The sequence below is a fragment of the Pantherophis guttatus genome, chromosome 6, assembly GCF_059756535.1.
Source record: "Pantherophis guttatus breed Tessera chromosome 6, ASM5975653v1, whole genome shotgun sequence".
Taxonomy (NCBI): Eukaryota; Metazoa; Chordata; class Lepidosauria; order Squamata; family Colubridae; genus Pantherophis; species Pantherophis guttatus.
In genome coordinates this window covers 4,222,128-4,238,318 of record NC_142068.1, presented here as the reverse complement: position 1 = coordinate 4,238,318, position 16,191 = coordinate 4,222,128, and the positions used below count along the sequence as shown (strand labels likewise).

General features: G+C 45.4%; 1 protein-coding gene across 2 annotated transcripts in view; it reads left to right on the top strand.

The window, feature by feature from the left end:
- The window catches only part of PDE6D (phosphodiesterase 6D), a 44,664-nt gene that overhangs the window by 26,371 nt on the left and 2,102 nt on the right, over positions 1-16,191 (top strand). For both annotated transcript variants that reach the window (XM_087872397.1, XM_087872398.1), the window contains exons 2-4: positions 7,426-7,514; positions 13,105-13,230; positions 14,512-14,617. In XM_087872397.1, coding sequence (XP_087728523.1) covers positions 7,426-7,514; positions 13,105-13,230; positions 14,512-14,617 — 321 coding nt within the window. The remainder of the gene's footprint in view (positions 1-7,425; positions 7,515-13,104; positions 13,231-14,511; positions 14,618-16,191) is intronic.

Here is a 16,191-nt window from a genome sequence, read left to right as displayed (position 1 = left end):
GGCCGAAAAAAGGCTTTTAAAAGTTTTTTTTTAAAAAAAGCCTCTGATGATCGCGCGGCTCAGCTGGGATCGTCAGAGGCTTTTAAAAGCATTTTTTTTTCTGCCACCTCTTGGCCGAAGAGATGGTAAAAAAAATGCTTTGAAAAGTCTCTGACGATCCCAGCTGAGTTGCTTGATCGCCAGAGGCTTTTCAAAGCATTAGAAAAAATGCTTTGAAAAGTTTTTTTTAAAAAAAAAAAGTTGGCCACGCCCACCCAGTCACATTACACCCCACCCCCACCAAGCCACGCCCACAGAACCGGTAGTAACACATTTTACATTTCACCCCTGCCTTGGTCCTGTTCAGAGGACCCCCAAGGATGTCCTTAAATAGCTCTGGTCCCTTTTTTTTTTTTTTTTTGTCGTCTTCTGGAGTTGCGCTGCTGATAAAACAACCCGCTCCGGTTGTTGCCGCCTCCCGAAGATAATTTTGTTGGGTTTCCCAGTTCTGCCTAGGTTTCTCGTTTCCGTGCCAGGCGTTGCGAAATGTTATTTGGCTGCAGTCTTGGGGGAAAAAAAGCCGGCATTGTCAATGCAGGAAATGTTGAGGCACTGAGAACGGTTAAAACAGAGCCCGAGTGGTTGGCTGTTGTCGTCACTTATCCAGTGGGTTGCTGGGAAGCTGGAGGGCCCTTACTGGGAAGGTGCTGGTAGACGCTCAACCAAAGCAATGAGCCGAGGGAGGAATCGTCACGGAGGCTGTTGACTTGATAGAGAGCCGGTTTGGTCTGGTGGTTAAGGCACAAATCTAGAAGCCAGGAGTTTGTGAGTTCTAGTCTTGCCTAAGCCACAAAAGCTAACAGGGTGACTTTGGGCCCATCACCAGGAGATAGGGAGTTCTAGCTCCACCTTAGGCACAAAAGCCAATTGGGTGACTGTGGGCCAATCACTAGGACAGTGATGGCTAACTTTTTTGCCGTCGCGTGCCAGGAAGGAGGGGGACGGGGGAGGTTCGTGCACGCACGTGCCCACACCCATAATTTTATGCACCCCGCCCTGCGCATGCGTGCCCAGCCTCCCCTCCCCCCTTGCTCCTGGCCCGTTTTTCTTTCTCACCTGGCTCCAGATCCTCTCTATGCATCTGGGGAGGGTGAAAATAGCCTTCCCCATCTACTCCCAGGACCTCCGGAGACAGAAGACAGCATGTTTCCCTACTTCTGGTGGTCCCAACAGGCCTGAAAATCAGGTGGCCGGCACGCACATGCGCGCCAGAGCTGAGCTGTGGCACGCGTGCCATAGGTTCGCCATCACGGCACTAGGAGATAGGGAGTTCTGGTGTTTTTAATTTTGGAAGAGCAGGTCTAACATTTTGGGAATCGCTGGATCACCAATTCATAAGATACTTGCACCTGATGATTGGGTAGCTCACTTCTCTCACCCTTCGGGCGAGCTAAAAAGGGAAGTTGACGATGGAAATGAAGTCACCCGCTTGACTTCTTTATAAAAATAAATAAAGGAGAGGTGCAAATAAATAAAATAAAAGATGCATTCTGCTCCCTCGGGCTTTCTAAGGAATGAAGGGGGGTCCTTGGTGCTCTCTGAGCTTGCTTGTTTTCTGGCAGACGTTTCATTACCCAGCTAAGTAACATCATCAATGCTAGAAAGGAGTTGGGAGTTGAACAGCACTACCTCCTGGCACTGATGAGGTTACCTAGTTGGGTTTAACAGATAGTTTAACAGATTAACAAGAGTTAGAAGGGACCTTATAGGTCATCTAGACCAACCCCCCACTCAAGCAGGAGACCCTACACCAATTCTGACAGAAGGCAGTCCAATCTTTTCTTGAAAGTCTCAAGTGATGAAGCTCCGACAACTTCTGAAGGCCACTTCTGTTCCATGGGTTGATTGTTCTCACTGTCAGAAATTTTCTCCTTGTTTCCAGGTTGAATCTCTCCTTGGTCAGTTTCCATCCATTATTCTTTGTCTGGCCTTCAGGTGCTTTGGAGAATAGCCTGACCCCCCCCCTCCTCTCTGGGGCAGCCCCTCAAATATTGGAAGATGCTCTCCTGTCTCCCCTGGTCCTCCTCTTCACTAGACCAGCTATGTCTTCTGTCCATCCATGGTTCACTCAGATATCTTTCTTTCTTTCTTTCTTTCTTTCTTTCTTTCTTTCTTTCTTTCTTTTTTTCTTTCTCCCTTCCACCTTCCTTCCTTCCTCTTTTCTTCTTTCCTTCCTTCCTTCCCTCCCTCCCTCCTTCTTTCCTTCCTTCCTTCCTTCCTCTCTCTCTCTTTTTCTTTCTTTCTTTCCTTCCTTCCTTCCTTTCTTTCTTTCTTTCTTTCCTTCCTTCTTTTCTTTCTTTCTTTCTTTCTTTCTTTTCTTTCTTTCTGTCTGTCTGTCTTTCTGTCTGTCTTTTTTTCTTTCTCCCTTCCACCTTCCTTCCTTCCTCTTTTCTTCTTTCCTTCCTTCCTTCCTTCCTTCCTTCCCTCCCTCCCTCCTTCTTTCCTTCCTTCCTTCCTCTCTCTCTCTCTCTCTCTCTCTCTCTTTCTTTCCTTCCTTCCTTCCTTCCTTCCTTCCCTCCCTCCCTCCCTCCCTCCCTCCCTCCCTCTCTCTCTCTCTCTCTCTCTTTCTTTCTTTCTTTCTTTCTTTCTTTCCTTCCTTCCTTCCTTCCTTCCTTCCTTCTTTCCTTCCTTTCTTTTTCTTTCTTTCTTGTGCTTTGGAAAATAGCTTGACCCCCTTCCTCCTCTCTGTGGCAGCCCCTCAAATACTGGAAGATGCTCTCCTGTCTCCCCTGGTCCTTCTCTTCACTAGACCAGCCAGGCCCAGTTCCTGCAACCGTTCGTCGTATGTTTTAGCCTCCAGTCCCCTCATCGTCTTGGTTGCATCTGCAAGCATCTGCAAGACCTCTGCAAGAAAAACACAAAGCTCAGAGAGCACCAAGTCCTCCTCCTCCTCCCCCTCCTCCTCTTCACAAATCCCACTCCCTTCTAGCACTGATGGTGTTACCCAGTTAGGTCATGAAACGCCTGCCAGAAAACAAGCAAGCTCAGAGAGCAGCCTCATTTCAACCCTGAGCTCCAAGTACTCTCCTTGATAAGGGATGTTCTGCCTTCTGCACGCGTCCCTCCAGATGAGAATCTAAAAGCTTTGGAAGTTTTCCCTCCTTTTGTTCCCAGCAGAGAATGGCAGGAAATGAGCAATTAAAGCAGAATTAATGGGGTTGGAATCCATCCTGAGATGCGAATGCTTGCAGCAAGCGATGCCTCCTGACCACTCAAGTTCCTTTTGTCTTCTAATGCTTCCTTGCTGCCTTCTACCCATCCAACTGGATACCCTCCAAACTAGGTCCAGGTAGTCCTCGACATACGACCGCAGTGAGCCCAAAATTCCCCTTGCTAAGCGGAGACAAGAAGGAATGCAGTGGCTAAAGACGCTGAGCTTGTCGATCGAAAGGTCGGCAGTTCAGCGGTTCGAGTCCCTAGCGCCGTGTAACGGGGTGAGCTCCCGTTCCTTGGCCCAGCTTCTGCCAACCTAGCAGTTCGAAAGCAGGTAAAAAATGCAAGTAGAAAAACAGGGACCCCCTTTGGCGGAAGGGAACAGCATTTGGTGCGCCTTTGGCATTGAGTCATGCCGGCCACATGACCACGAAGACGTCTTCGGACAGCGCTGGCTCTTCGGCTTTGAAACGGAGATGAGCACCGCCCCCTAGAGTCAGGAACAACTAGCACATACGTGCGAGGGGAACCTTTACCTTTATGCTGCATCCCGAGTATGGAACGTGGCCTTAATTCCAGCCCACACAAATCTTGTCTTTTGAAGTCGCCCTCCTACGTCTAGGATCGCTAGCATGATCACCAACGTCCAATGACGGAGGGAAAGAAAGCCCCTTTGGGACAACCATGACTTGAAGGACTGAGAATTCTCCACAGACACTAAGCGGAGACCGTTGTTAAGTGAGTTTCGCCCCGTTACGCGGCCTTGCTCGGCCACCGTTGTTAAGTGAATCAGTGCAGTTGGTTAAGGCAGTGACACAGTGGCTAAGTGAATCGGGCTTCTTCCCTGTTGACATTGCTTGTCAGACGGTCGCAAAAGGGAACACGCAACCGTCATAAAAACGTGTCAATTGCTAAGAATCTGAGTTTTGATCACCTGATCATGGGGTTGCTGCAACAGTCGTTAAGTGTGAAAAACGGTCATAAGGTTTTTTTATTTTTTTCAGTGGCGCTGAAATAATAATCTAAATAAAATAATTGTCCCCACTGTCAGGAAATTCCTCCTTAGTTCCAGGTTGCTTCTCTCCTTGATGAGTTTCCACCCGTTGCTTCTTCTCCTACCTTCAGGGGCTTTGGAGAACAGGTAGACCACCCCTCTCTGTGGCAGCCCCTCAAGTACTGAAGGACCCTCACTCCTTTTAAGCAGCAGCCTTTCTCCCACTCAAAAAAACAAAAAAAAATTGCTCAACTCAATTGACCTATTGGAAGATAATGGCATGTAGAATTGTCCTATACGTTTTAATATTGCATTATTCTTCCCTTGTGAAGCTTTATAATAAATTTACAATGCCTTGGTAAGGCCACACTTGGAATCCTGCATTCGGTTTTTTGGTCGCCACGGTGTAAAAAAGATGTGGAGACTCTGGAAAGAGTGCAGAGAAGAGCAGCAAAGAGGATTAGGGGGCTGGAGGCTTTAAAACATACGAAGAACGGTTGCAGGAACTCAGTATGACTAGTATAATGAAAAGAAGGACTATTTTTTATTTTTATTTATTTGTATTTCTTTAAATTTCTATACCGCCCTACTCCCGAAGGACTCAGGGCGATGAACAGCCACAGGATAAAACACATAAATACAAAAATTTAAAATAGAATAAAAACGGATTAAATGATTTACTAGGGGTGAGATGATAGCAGTCTTCCAGTATCTCAGGGGCTGCCCCAAAGAAAAGGGAGTCAAGCTATTCTCCAAAGCACCTGAGGGCAGGACAAGAAGCAATGGATGGAAACTCATCAAGGAGAGAAGCAACCTAGAACGAAGGAGAAATTTCCTAACAATGAGAACAATTAACCAGTGGAACTACTTGCCACCAGAAGTTGTGAATGCTCCAAGACTGGAAGTTTTTAAGAAGATGTTGGATAACCATTTGTCTGAAGTAGTATAGGCTTTCCTGCCTAATCGGGGTTGGACTAGAAGACCTCCAAGGTCCCTTCCAACTCTTATTATTCTATTCTAAGCTACTGCCTAGTTAAGTGGCAGTTTCTGCATCAGCTTCTTCTAGCCAAGGAAAGATCCAATGAAGAACTAAGGAGAAATTTCCTGAGAGAGAGAGAGAGAGAGAGAGAGAGAGAGAGAGAGAGAGAGAGAGAGAAATTAACCTGTGGAACAGCTTGCCACAAGATCTTGTGGGTGCTCCACCACGGGAGGTTTTCAAGAAGAGGCTGAAGAGCCCTTTGTATGAAATGAAACAGCGTCTCCTGGTTGAGCAGGGGGTTGGACTAGAAGACCTCCAAGGTCCCTTCCATCTCTGTCATTCGGCCAACCTCCATCTTCCAAGCTTCCTCCTTTCCTTTCCCTGCCAGGCATGCCTGATTGCCATGCAGCCGCACCTGCGTCCTTTATTTTACCTCAGAGTTGGGGTCCGACACCCCCGGTTCGAAAAGAGATGGATCCCCTACCATTTAATTCTGAATTGGGATGGATGGATGGATGGTCATTGTTTATTATTATTTAATAGACCGCATGGTGCAAAACCTTCATATGAAAATAATTTGCTTATTTGATTCCGCCGTAGGTGAAATGTTATTATAGGAAATAAGTTTTATAAGGTAAGAATATCACAACCTGATTTTGCTTTTTAATCTTTGCTGATTTCCGTGTGACTAGCAGGTATAGAGAATAAGAATTGGAATTGGAATTGGAATGGAATGGAATAGAATTCAGAACAGAACAGAACAGAATAGAATAGAATGTATAAAATAGAATAGAATATAGAAAACGATTAGGATAGGATAGAATAGAATAGAATAGAATAGAATTCAGAATATAGAATAGAATGGAATGGAATGTATAAAATAGAATACAATATAGAAAATGATAGGATAGAATAGAATTCAGAAAATAGAATAGAATAGAATAGAATAGAATGTATAAAATAGAATAGAATATAGAAAACGATTAGGATAGGATAGAATAGAATTCAGAATATAGAATAGAATGGAATGGAATTATAAAATAGAATAGAATATAGAAAATGATAGGATAAAATAGAATTCAGAATATAGAATAGAATAGAATGTATAAAATAGAATAGAATATAGAAAACGATTAGGATAGGATAGGATAGAATAGAATTCAGAATATAGAATAGAATAGAATAGAATGTATAAAATAGAATAGAATATAGAAATGATTAGGATAGGATAGAATAGAATAGAATGTATAAAATAGAATAGAATATAGAAATGATTAGGATAGGATAGAATAGAATAGAATTCAGAATATAGAATAGAATGGAATGGAATGTATAAAATAGAATACAATATAGAAAATGATAGGATAGAATAGAATTCAGAAAATAGAATAGAATAGAATAGAATAGAATGTATAAAATAGAATAGAATATAGAAAACGATTAGGATAGGATAGAATAGAATTCAGAATATAGAATAGAATGGAATGGAATATATAAAATAGAATAGAATATAGAAAATGATAGGATAAAATAGAATTCAGAATATAGAATAGAATAGAATGTATAAAATAGAATAGAATATAGAAAACGATTAGGATAGGATAGAATAGAATTCAGAATATAGAATAGAATAGAATAGAATGTATAAAATAGAATAGAATATAGAAATGATTAGGATAGGATAGAATAGAATAGAATGTATAAAATAGAATAGAATATAGAAAACGATTAGGATAGGATAGAATAGAATAGAATTCAGAATATAGAATAGAATGGAATGGAATGTATAAAATAGAATACAATATAGAAAATGATAGGATAGCATAGAATTCAGAATATAGAATAGAATAGAATAGAATAGAATAGCTTTATTGTCACTTTGAATGTACACTAATCGGCATACATTCAAATGAAATTACATTGCATACAGATACTGAGAGCATTCAGTTGGCGGTGGGGGGAAGCGGATTGAATGCAGAATTTTGTCCCTTTCCAGATCTATTCTTTGGACCTTCGAGAAGCTGTTTTGTCTCACATTGGAGAACTGGGCTGGTTTCACTTAATATTGCAGATGGGTTTTACAGGTCCACGCCAATTTTATAGCTTCCCCAATTCTCCTCGCCGATTGAAGCCTTCTCACCTCATGTTACTGGGACACATCCTCTTTTTCCAAGTGCTGGGAGAATTGGACACTAAGGCTTACAAGCTCAGGAACGCGTTTCCTTTTTATGTTTTTCCTCCTTAATTCTTGCGCAAACAGAAATTGGATGAATCTCCGAGATGCAGAAACTGGGAAAATTCTCTGGCAAGGAACGGAAGATCTCTCCGTCCCTGGAGTAGAGCATGAAGGTAACACGGGGCTTCTGGGGCAGGGTTTCTCAACCTCCAGGAATATGGACTTCAACTTCCAGAGTTCCCTTTAAGATCTGTAGGCTTCTAGCAACCATGGCTGGCTCAGGAATTCTGGGAGTTGAAGTCCACAGGTCACAAAGTTGCCATAGATCAGGGCTGTCAAACTCGTGGCCCACGGGGGGGAGGGGGGGATGCATCACACACGGGCCACGCCCCCGCCTGGTTTGGCCAAGGGGGGAAAAGTCCCGATACGTCACGTGACACTGCCATGATGCCGCGACTTTGACACCCCTGCCATTGTTCCTCCCCCTGTTCTAGCCCCTTGAGCAGTGATGGCTTCAGCCGGTTCTGTCCAGTTTGGGCAAACCGGTAGCACCGACTGCAGTAGGCCCTGCCCACCCGCCCAGACGTAATGCCGTCCTATTTAGCCACGTTTTGGAGGCCATGCACATACGCGGGAGGCACACGTGCGAGCAAAGTACATGCGCGGGAGGCCGAGCATAGGTGGAGGGTGGCGCTCACATTTGAGAACTGGTAGGGAGGGTAACCCTTGAAGCTGCAAAGATTCCCCCAACTGCAGCGGGAGCTGCATTAACTCCTCATCCTTGAGGAGCACCTGGAGGCTCCAACTGGCGCAGAGTGCGGCCGCGCGGGTGGTTATGGGAGCAACATGGCGCTCCCGTGTGACACCTCTCCTGCACGAGAGTGCAGGAGTGCTTCCAGGTGCACTTCAAGGTTTTGGTTACCACCTTTAGAGCGCTCCATGGCTTAGGACCTGGTTATTTACGGGACCGCCTACTACCACCAATAGCCTCCCACCGGCGGGTACGCTCCCATAGAGAGGGGCTCCTCCGGGTGCCGTCAGCCAAACAATGTCGACTGGCGGCCCCTAGGGGGAGAGCCTTCTCTGTGGGGGCACCTACTATCTGGAACGAGCTCCCCCCAGAGATACGGAGGATCCCGGATCTGCGCACTTTCCACCGTGCTCTTAAGACCCTCCTATTCCAGCAGGCTGGCCTGGCCTAATTTTTTTCCCTTTCTTTTAAATTTTTTAAACTGAAATTTTAATTTGTTTTTAAATTATTGGGAATTTTAATTGTCTTGGGCGAAGTTATTTAATTTGGTTTTAATTATGTTTTTTAATTTTTGTAATTTTATGTGTTTTATTCTGTGCCTGTTCACCGCCCTGAGTCCTTCGGGAGTAGGGTGGTATACAAATCTAATAAATGAATGAAATGAATGAATCTAGGGAGCGAAATAACTTAGTTATTAACTATCAGTTTAGTAGCCTCACACTGCAGTGAACAAGGACCTACAGGTAGTCCTCAGCTTACGACCACAATTGAGCCCCAAAATTTCTCTTGCTGTGTGAAACATTTGTTAAGTGAGCTTTGCCCCCCATTTTACGACCTTTCTTGCCCCAGTTGCTAAGCGAATCGCTACAGTTGTTAAATTCGCAACCCGGTTGTTAAGGGAAACTGGTTTCCCCCTTGACTTGGCTTGTCAGAAGGTCGCAAAAGGGGATCACGTGACCCCTGGATTTGCCTCCGTCATAAATATGAGTCAGTTCGCCATTGAATTTTGATCACGTGACCATGGGGGAGGCTGCAATGGTTGTAAGTGTGAGTCATCCTTTTTTAGTGACGTCGTAACTTTGAATGGTCACTAAACGAACTATTCTCCTTTATTAAAAAGCAATTACGCTGGGATGAGTTAGCAGTAAAAGGAAACCTGTTGTTGCCCCAGAACATCAAAGCTGACACCAGCCAGAGCATAGGAAAACTCAAAGAAGTATCAAGATTGGAAGATAAATAAATAAATAAATAAATAATTTTATTTCTATACCGCCCTTCTCCCGAAGGACTCAGGGCGGTGTACAGCCAATTTAAAAACACAACACACAACAATAATTAAAAATTAAAATAATTACATAGATTTGGCCGATTTAAAACCCCAAACATTTAAAATACCCCAATTAAAATTATTAAGTTGATAGCCCTGCCTGGCGGAACAACAGGGTCTTCAGTGCGCAACGAAACACTCGGAGGTCGGAGATCTTACGAATTTCCGGGGGCAGTTCATTCCACAGGGCTGGGGCTCCCACAGAGAAGGCCCTCCCCCTGGGTGTCGCCAGCCGACATAACTTGGCCGATGGCACCCTGAGGAGACCCTCTCTGTGGGAGCGGACTGGTCGGTGGGAGGCTATTGGTGGCAGAAGACGGTCCCGAAGGTACCCGGGTCCTATGCCATGGAGCGCTTTAAAGGTGGTAACCAACACCTTGAATCGCACCCGGAAGACCACTGGGAGCCAGTGCAGCTCGCGCAGGAGGGGTGTCACGCGGGCACAACGAGTTGCGCCCATAACCACCCGCGCGGCCGCATTCTGGACCAGTTGGAGCCTCCGAGTGCTCTTCAAGGGGAGCCCCATGTAGAGAGCATTACAGTAGTCCAACCGGGAGGTGACAAGGGCATGAGTGACCGTGCGCAAGGCGTCCCGGTCCAGAAAGGGCTGCAACTGGCGGATCAGGCGAACCTGATAAAACGCCCCCCTGGCCACGGCCGTCATATGCTCTTCTAAAGACAGCCGTGCGTCCAGGAGGACACCCAGATTGCGAGCCCTCTCTGTGGGGGGCAAAGATTCACCCCCAATAGTCAGCGATGGCACCTGCTGACTATATCGGGACGCCGGCAGCCACAGCCACTCGGTCTTGGACGGGTTGAGTCTGAGCCTGTTCCTCCCCATCCAGACCCGCACGGCCTCCAGGCAGCGAGACATCACATCAAGGGCATCGTTGGGGTGGTCTGGCGTGGAGATGTACAAGATGGGGAGAGATCCGGCCCAGAGAATCGCCAAGAGTTGACGTGATTCAATGGATAACATCATCATCATCATCATCATCAGTTGTTTTGTCGAGCCATTAATCTGGCTGTTGGCTCTTTTTTTTCCCCCCCCCCCCAAGATCTGCTGTTAGGTCCCAGATCCCAAAGTCTTTATTATACCGATCGTTTTCTCCTGTGGGGGAAAAAAAATCATTTTGCTCGGTGGTGGGATTCAAATGATTTAACAACTGGTTCTCTGCCCAAATGACCGGCTGGGTGGACATGGCCAGGGGTGTGTGACAGGTAGCACTCGGCCTCCTGCACCCCCCTGGGAGCAAAAATGGGCTGTGGGGGGTGCTGCCTCCTTGCACCCTGTTTTGGGCCTAGTAGGCCTCCCTGCAGCCTCCTGGGAGCAAAAACGGGCCGCGGGGGGGGCATGCCGCCCTCCTACGGGGTGTTTTGGGCCTAGCAGGCCTCCCTTTACTTACCTGGGAGCCAAAACAGGGCGCGTGGGTACTCCTGGAAGGGATGAGGCAGGGAGGGGCAGAGCCAGCCAGCAATTTATATAAATATAAATGGAAAAATAAATAAATAAATTTATCAACCAGTTTGCCCAAACCGGCTGAATCCCACCATTGATTTTGCTACCGTGCTGAATAATTTACAAGGCACGGATTCCTTCGCAGCCACGGCCTGGTTAAAAGGCTGAAAGCGTTAAAGCCGAGGGAGTCCATTTAGCCACAAAGATAATTCAACAAGACTTTTCATGTTTCCTTTGAGGGGAGGGATGCCTCAAAAGAGATTACCCCTTTTTAGTGGAAGGGTTATGAGATCCTTATGAAAACCGGATTTTCCTACCGTTGCTCTTTTCTTTTCCCGGCAAGAGGTGAGACTTCCATTCAGGATGTCGCCCTTCAACACCCCACTTAAAAGGCCTGGCTACAGGTATCTAATTAACACACCCAACTGCCCACTGGGTAAAGGGAAAAGTAAAAGTTTCCCAGGTCAGTCGTATCTCGGCGGTAGTCTCATCCAGAGGTGGGTTTCATATAATTTTACCACCGGTTTGCCGCACACCGTGCATGGGGCCTTCCACGCATGAGCTTTGCTCCCACATGGCTTAGAAAATGGGGCTAAATAGAATGGCATAATGCCTGGGCAGATGGGTGGCACCCACAGGTCTACACTACCGGTTCGCCTGAATCGGTCCGAACCGGCTGAATACCACCGTCGTCCCATCTCCATTTCCTAGCCAAGAGAGCCAGCATTGTCCACTCATTTCTGTGGTTATGTAGCCTATATAACTATACGCCAAGGCGCATAGAATGCTGTTACCTTCCTGCCGAAGTGGTACCTATTTATCTACTTGCGTTTGCATGCTTTTTTTTTTTTTTGCTTCGAGTTTTTTATTTTATAACATATAAAAATTCCATTTTCAATTAAACAGTGTGTTGTCTGGGCACAAATAGTTTTAGGAAATAATAATCAAAATGTTTACAACAGTATTCATTACATTAATATTGATTATAATAATACCCTGTTTCCCCGAAAATAAGACATCCCCTGATAATAAGCCCAATAGAGCTTTTGAGCGTATGCGCTAAAATAAGCCCTCCCCGAAAATATGTAAATACAGAGCTGGAAATCAAATAAGACGGCAAGAGGAGCCCCATCTTGCTCCACGCACCCCAAAATAATAAGACCTCCCCGAAAATAAGGTCAAGTACTTATTTTGGGGTTCAAAACAATATAAGACAGGGTCTTATTTTCAGGAAAACACGGTAGTAATAATGTTTGCTTAACCATTTTAACATACCTTCCTTATATCATTGATCCTTTCCATATATTACCCTGTTTCTAGCTCCTGTTTTTGTCAGGTAACCATTGATAAAATAGGTCCTAGGTCATTTCCATGCTTTTGGGCAGGAGCTGGAGCGAGGAACGGGAACTCACCCGTTGCTTTGTGCTCGGGTCTCGAACCTTGACCGTCAGCTTTACAGCTAGCAAAATCAGGGTCTTTCACCACTGAGCCATCTCACCTCCTTTATTTTTGGACGGCGAGGTGGGCAGGAGCTAAAGCAAGGAACAGGAGCTCACCCCATCTCACAGCACTCAGGTCTCGAACCTGGGACGTCAGTTTTCCTAGCTGAAAAGCTCAGCATGATAGTGGGGCTTAATACATTTTTTTCCACCCCCGACAAAATATTTTAAGCCTCATTGTCCGGCCGGCGGTTAGGTATGTATCGTGATGGCCATTAAAGGCGTCAAGTCTGCAAGGGTACAACTACAACTGCCATCTTGATTTATTTTATTTTTTTTGACCTACTCGTCAGGCACCCCGACCTAGCTGGGGAGGGGGCCCTTCCTGTTGCTTTCAACAGCAGACAAGCCCCTTGTTGGAAATAAGTTTGCGTTTGGCACGTCTCTTCTAAGCCTGGACGCAGAATAAAAGATTTCGTGGAAAGTCTCCAAACCGTGTCATTCTTCCCCACGCACAAACACACATTTTTGAAAAGGTGCAGGGAACGGCCGCCCTGCGTCTCTACCATAATTATTTTAGCATTTTTAATCTGGATCCACGGGGGCTCGTCTTACACGCTGTTGGCTTTCTGACTTGCATAGGAGAACGGGTGAGCAGTTGCGTCATACGGCAAAAATTGCATTTTTTGCAATTTTTCAGAAGTGCCTCCTGGCTTACGCATTATTCGGAATATTAATTTCTACTAACAATCCACCCCTTCTCCTTTCTCTCTTCTCTTTTTCTCAGCTCGAGTTCCTAAGAAGATTCTGAAATGCAAGGCTGTGTCTCGGGAGCTCAATTTTTCCTCCACGGAGCAGATGGAAAAATTCCGCCTGGAACAGAAAGTTTATTTCAAGGGACAATGTCTAGAAGGTGCAGCTTTATTCTCCTAGGGGGATCTGGGCTGGGTTTTCACAAGGAGGAGGAAAGAGAGACAGAGAGAGAGAGACAGAGACAGAGACAGGCAGGCAGCAGGAAGAATTAACATTTTTCTGCCCTATCGGAAATCAGCACCAATGATAAATAAGGCTTGTTTATTATTTAGCCTCTGGCATCTACAGAGGTCATTGATATACAAATTTAGTTTAAATAAAGTGTCAGCAAATGTGGGCATGTATGTATATGTGTGTGTGTATGTTTATTTGCTGACACTTTATTTAAACGAAATTTATTCTAGGGAGATTTGGGTATGGGCTGGGTATACATGTATGTACCGTATTTTTCAGAGTATAAGACGCACCTTTTTCCCCCGTAAAAGGGGGTGAAAATTTAGGTGCGTTTTATACACTGAATGTAGCCCCACCCACCCACTGGCCCCCACCCTTTGGCCTCTGCCTCCTAGCAGTTTACCTCCTTGCAAGCAAACAGCAAGAAGAAACAGCTCCTTTCAGCTTCAGCACAGCCTAATTAGCACAAGTTGATTGGATCGGCCTCCCGACTCTCAGCTGTTTTGCTCGGGCCTCTGCTGCTTGCTGCAAGGAGGTAAATTGCTGGGAGCAGATTTTTTTTTTCCCCCTTGTGCTAATCAAGCTATGCTGAAAACGAAACTGAAAGTAAAGCAGGCTGTTTGCTGCAAGGAGGCAAAATTGCTGGGAGGCAGAGGCAGATTTCTTTTTCTTCTTTTCCTCACCAAAAAAGGTAGGTGCGTCTTATACTCCGGTGTGTTTTATACTCCGAAAAATACGGTATGTATGTACACACGCACACCAGTGGTACATTCAGCCAGTTCTATCTGGATCGTGCGATCCGGTAGCAACTGCTGGCGGGAAGCTCTGCCCACTCGCCCGGACGTCATCACATCCCGTTTTTAACCCTCTGCGCATGAACAGAGGCGCGAGTGTAGCGAGCACGCTCACATTTGCAAACAGGTAGCCAAGGTAAGTGAATATCACCCCTCACTCTCACACTCACACACACACACACACACACACACACAAAACTGTGCTCACTGGGGAATTCTGGGAGTTGAACTCCACACCTCTTAAACTTATCAATGTTTGCAAGGTCATCTCCACCATTTCCCATCCTGACCATATAGGAGGTCTTAAGTGCAGGGGATGGCTGGCTTCCAGGCCATTACTTAAGCCGGGCGACAGGCATAATAAAGGGGGAATTTGGCTTTTTATGGCACTCACCCCCTTCTTATTTTTACAGAGTGGTTCTTTGAGTTTGGCTTCGTCATCCCAAATTCCACCAACACCTGGCAGTCTTTGATAGAAGCAGCTCCGGAGTCGCAAATGATGCCAGCTAATGTTCTCACGTGAGTGATTGCGTTTCTCATTCGCACAACCCCAGATCGGAGTCAGTGACCTCCCAGAACGCGGAGAGGGCAGGCAGGATCCCAATTCAGATGCTGAGGTGTCCGTTCTGCAGCTGAAGTCGGCTCCAAGCGGAATCCTCTGGCTCCCATCGGCGGTGAAGTTTGCAGAGGAGCAGCCCTGAATTTTCAGATTATTATTATTATTATTATTATTATTATTATTATTATTATTATTATTATTATTGTAGTGGGGAAGGAGTTGCCAAGCATCCCGGCTTGAATTCATAGCTTTTTTTTTTTTTAATTTGATTTATATGCCGCCCTTCTCCGGAGACTCAGGGCGGCTTACAATGCATTAAGCATTAGATTTCATACTTTTGTATATTTATACAAAGTCAGCTTATTGCCCCCACAACTGGGTCCTCAATTTACCTACCTTAGAAAGGATGGAAGGCTGAGTCAACCTTGAGCCTGGCAAGATTCGAACCTGCAGTAATTGCAGGCAGCTGGTCTTAATAACAGGGTGCTTTAGACCACTGTACTACCAAGGCTCAAGCTTGAGCTTCACCTGATTTTTTTTTTTTTTTTGATTTTTTAAAATGGAGGTTATCGTATCTGAAATTACAAATGAAAATAAAGACAATAGGAAAATGGAAAGCGAGACAGGAAGAGGGAGGGATGAGGGGGAAGAAGAATCATTGGCTTCCAACTTTTTTTTGCAGGGCAGTAAAATACAAAATAAAATTATAGCCTCCGCTTTTCGCTTTGCATATTTGAGGTTGGCTCATTCAGGCTTGAAATGATCAATTCTTTTGGAAATGATCATTTGGAGCCTGGCTGGCCAGCTTCCACAATCCCTGGCTCCAGCAAGACATTTGAGCTATTTGTTTGTTTGTTTGTTCATTCGTTCATTCAATCATTCATTCATTCATTCAGTTTCTATAGCCGCCCATTGCCACCAATGACTCAGGACAGCTTACAGTGCTAAAGCTATAAAAACAATTAATACGATAAAAAAAACCATTTAAAACAATAAAAACATGTAAAATAAACATAGACAGCAATCGAAATGGTCAACCAGTTAGCAGTTTGGTGTAGTGGTTAAGGTGCTGGTTTAGAAACCAGGAGACGGTGCATCCTAGTTCTGCCAAGGATGAAAGCCAACTGGGTGACTTTGGACCCATCACCAGGTAGCTGGGAGTTCATTTATTTTATTTATTTATTTGTTCAACTTGTATGCCGCCTTTCTCTGAAGACTCAAGGCGGCTTACAATGCGTTTAAAAACCATATATTAAAACATTAAAAATTAAAACATTAAAAACAATTAAAACCCATTCACACGATTCATGGCCGGATCTCACCAGATCGCAAGAGCAAGATCGACGGCCCCAGGCCTGCCGGAAAAGCCAGGTCTTCACTGCTTTCCGGAAGGCCAATAGGGTGGGGATGGTCCGGACCTCAGGAAGTAACTGGTTCCAGAGAGCTGGGGCAGCCACAGAGAAGGCCGTCCCCCGCGGGCCCGCCAGCCGGCATTGTTTAGCTGACGGGACCCGGAGGAGACCAACTCTGTGGG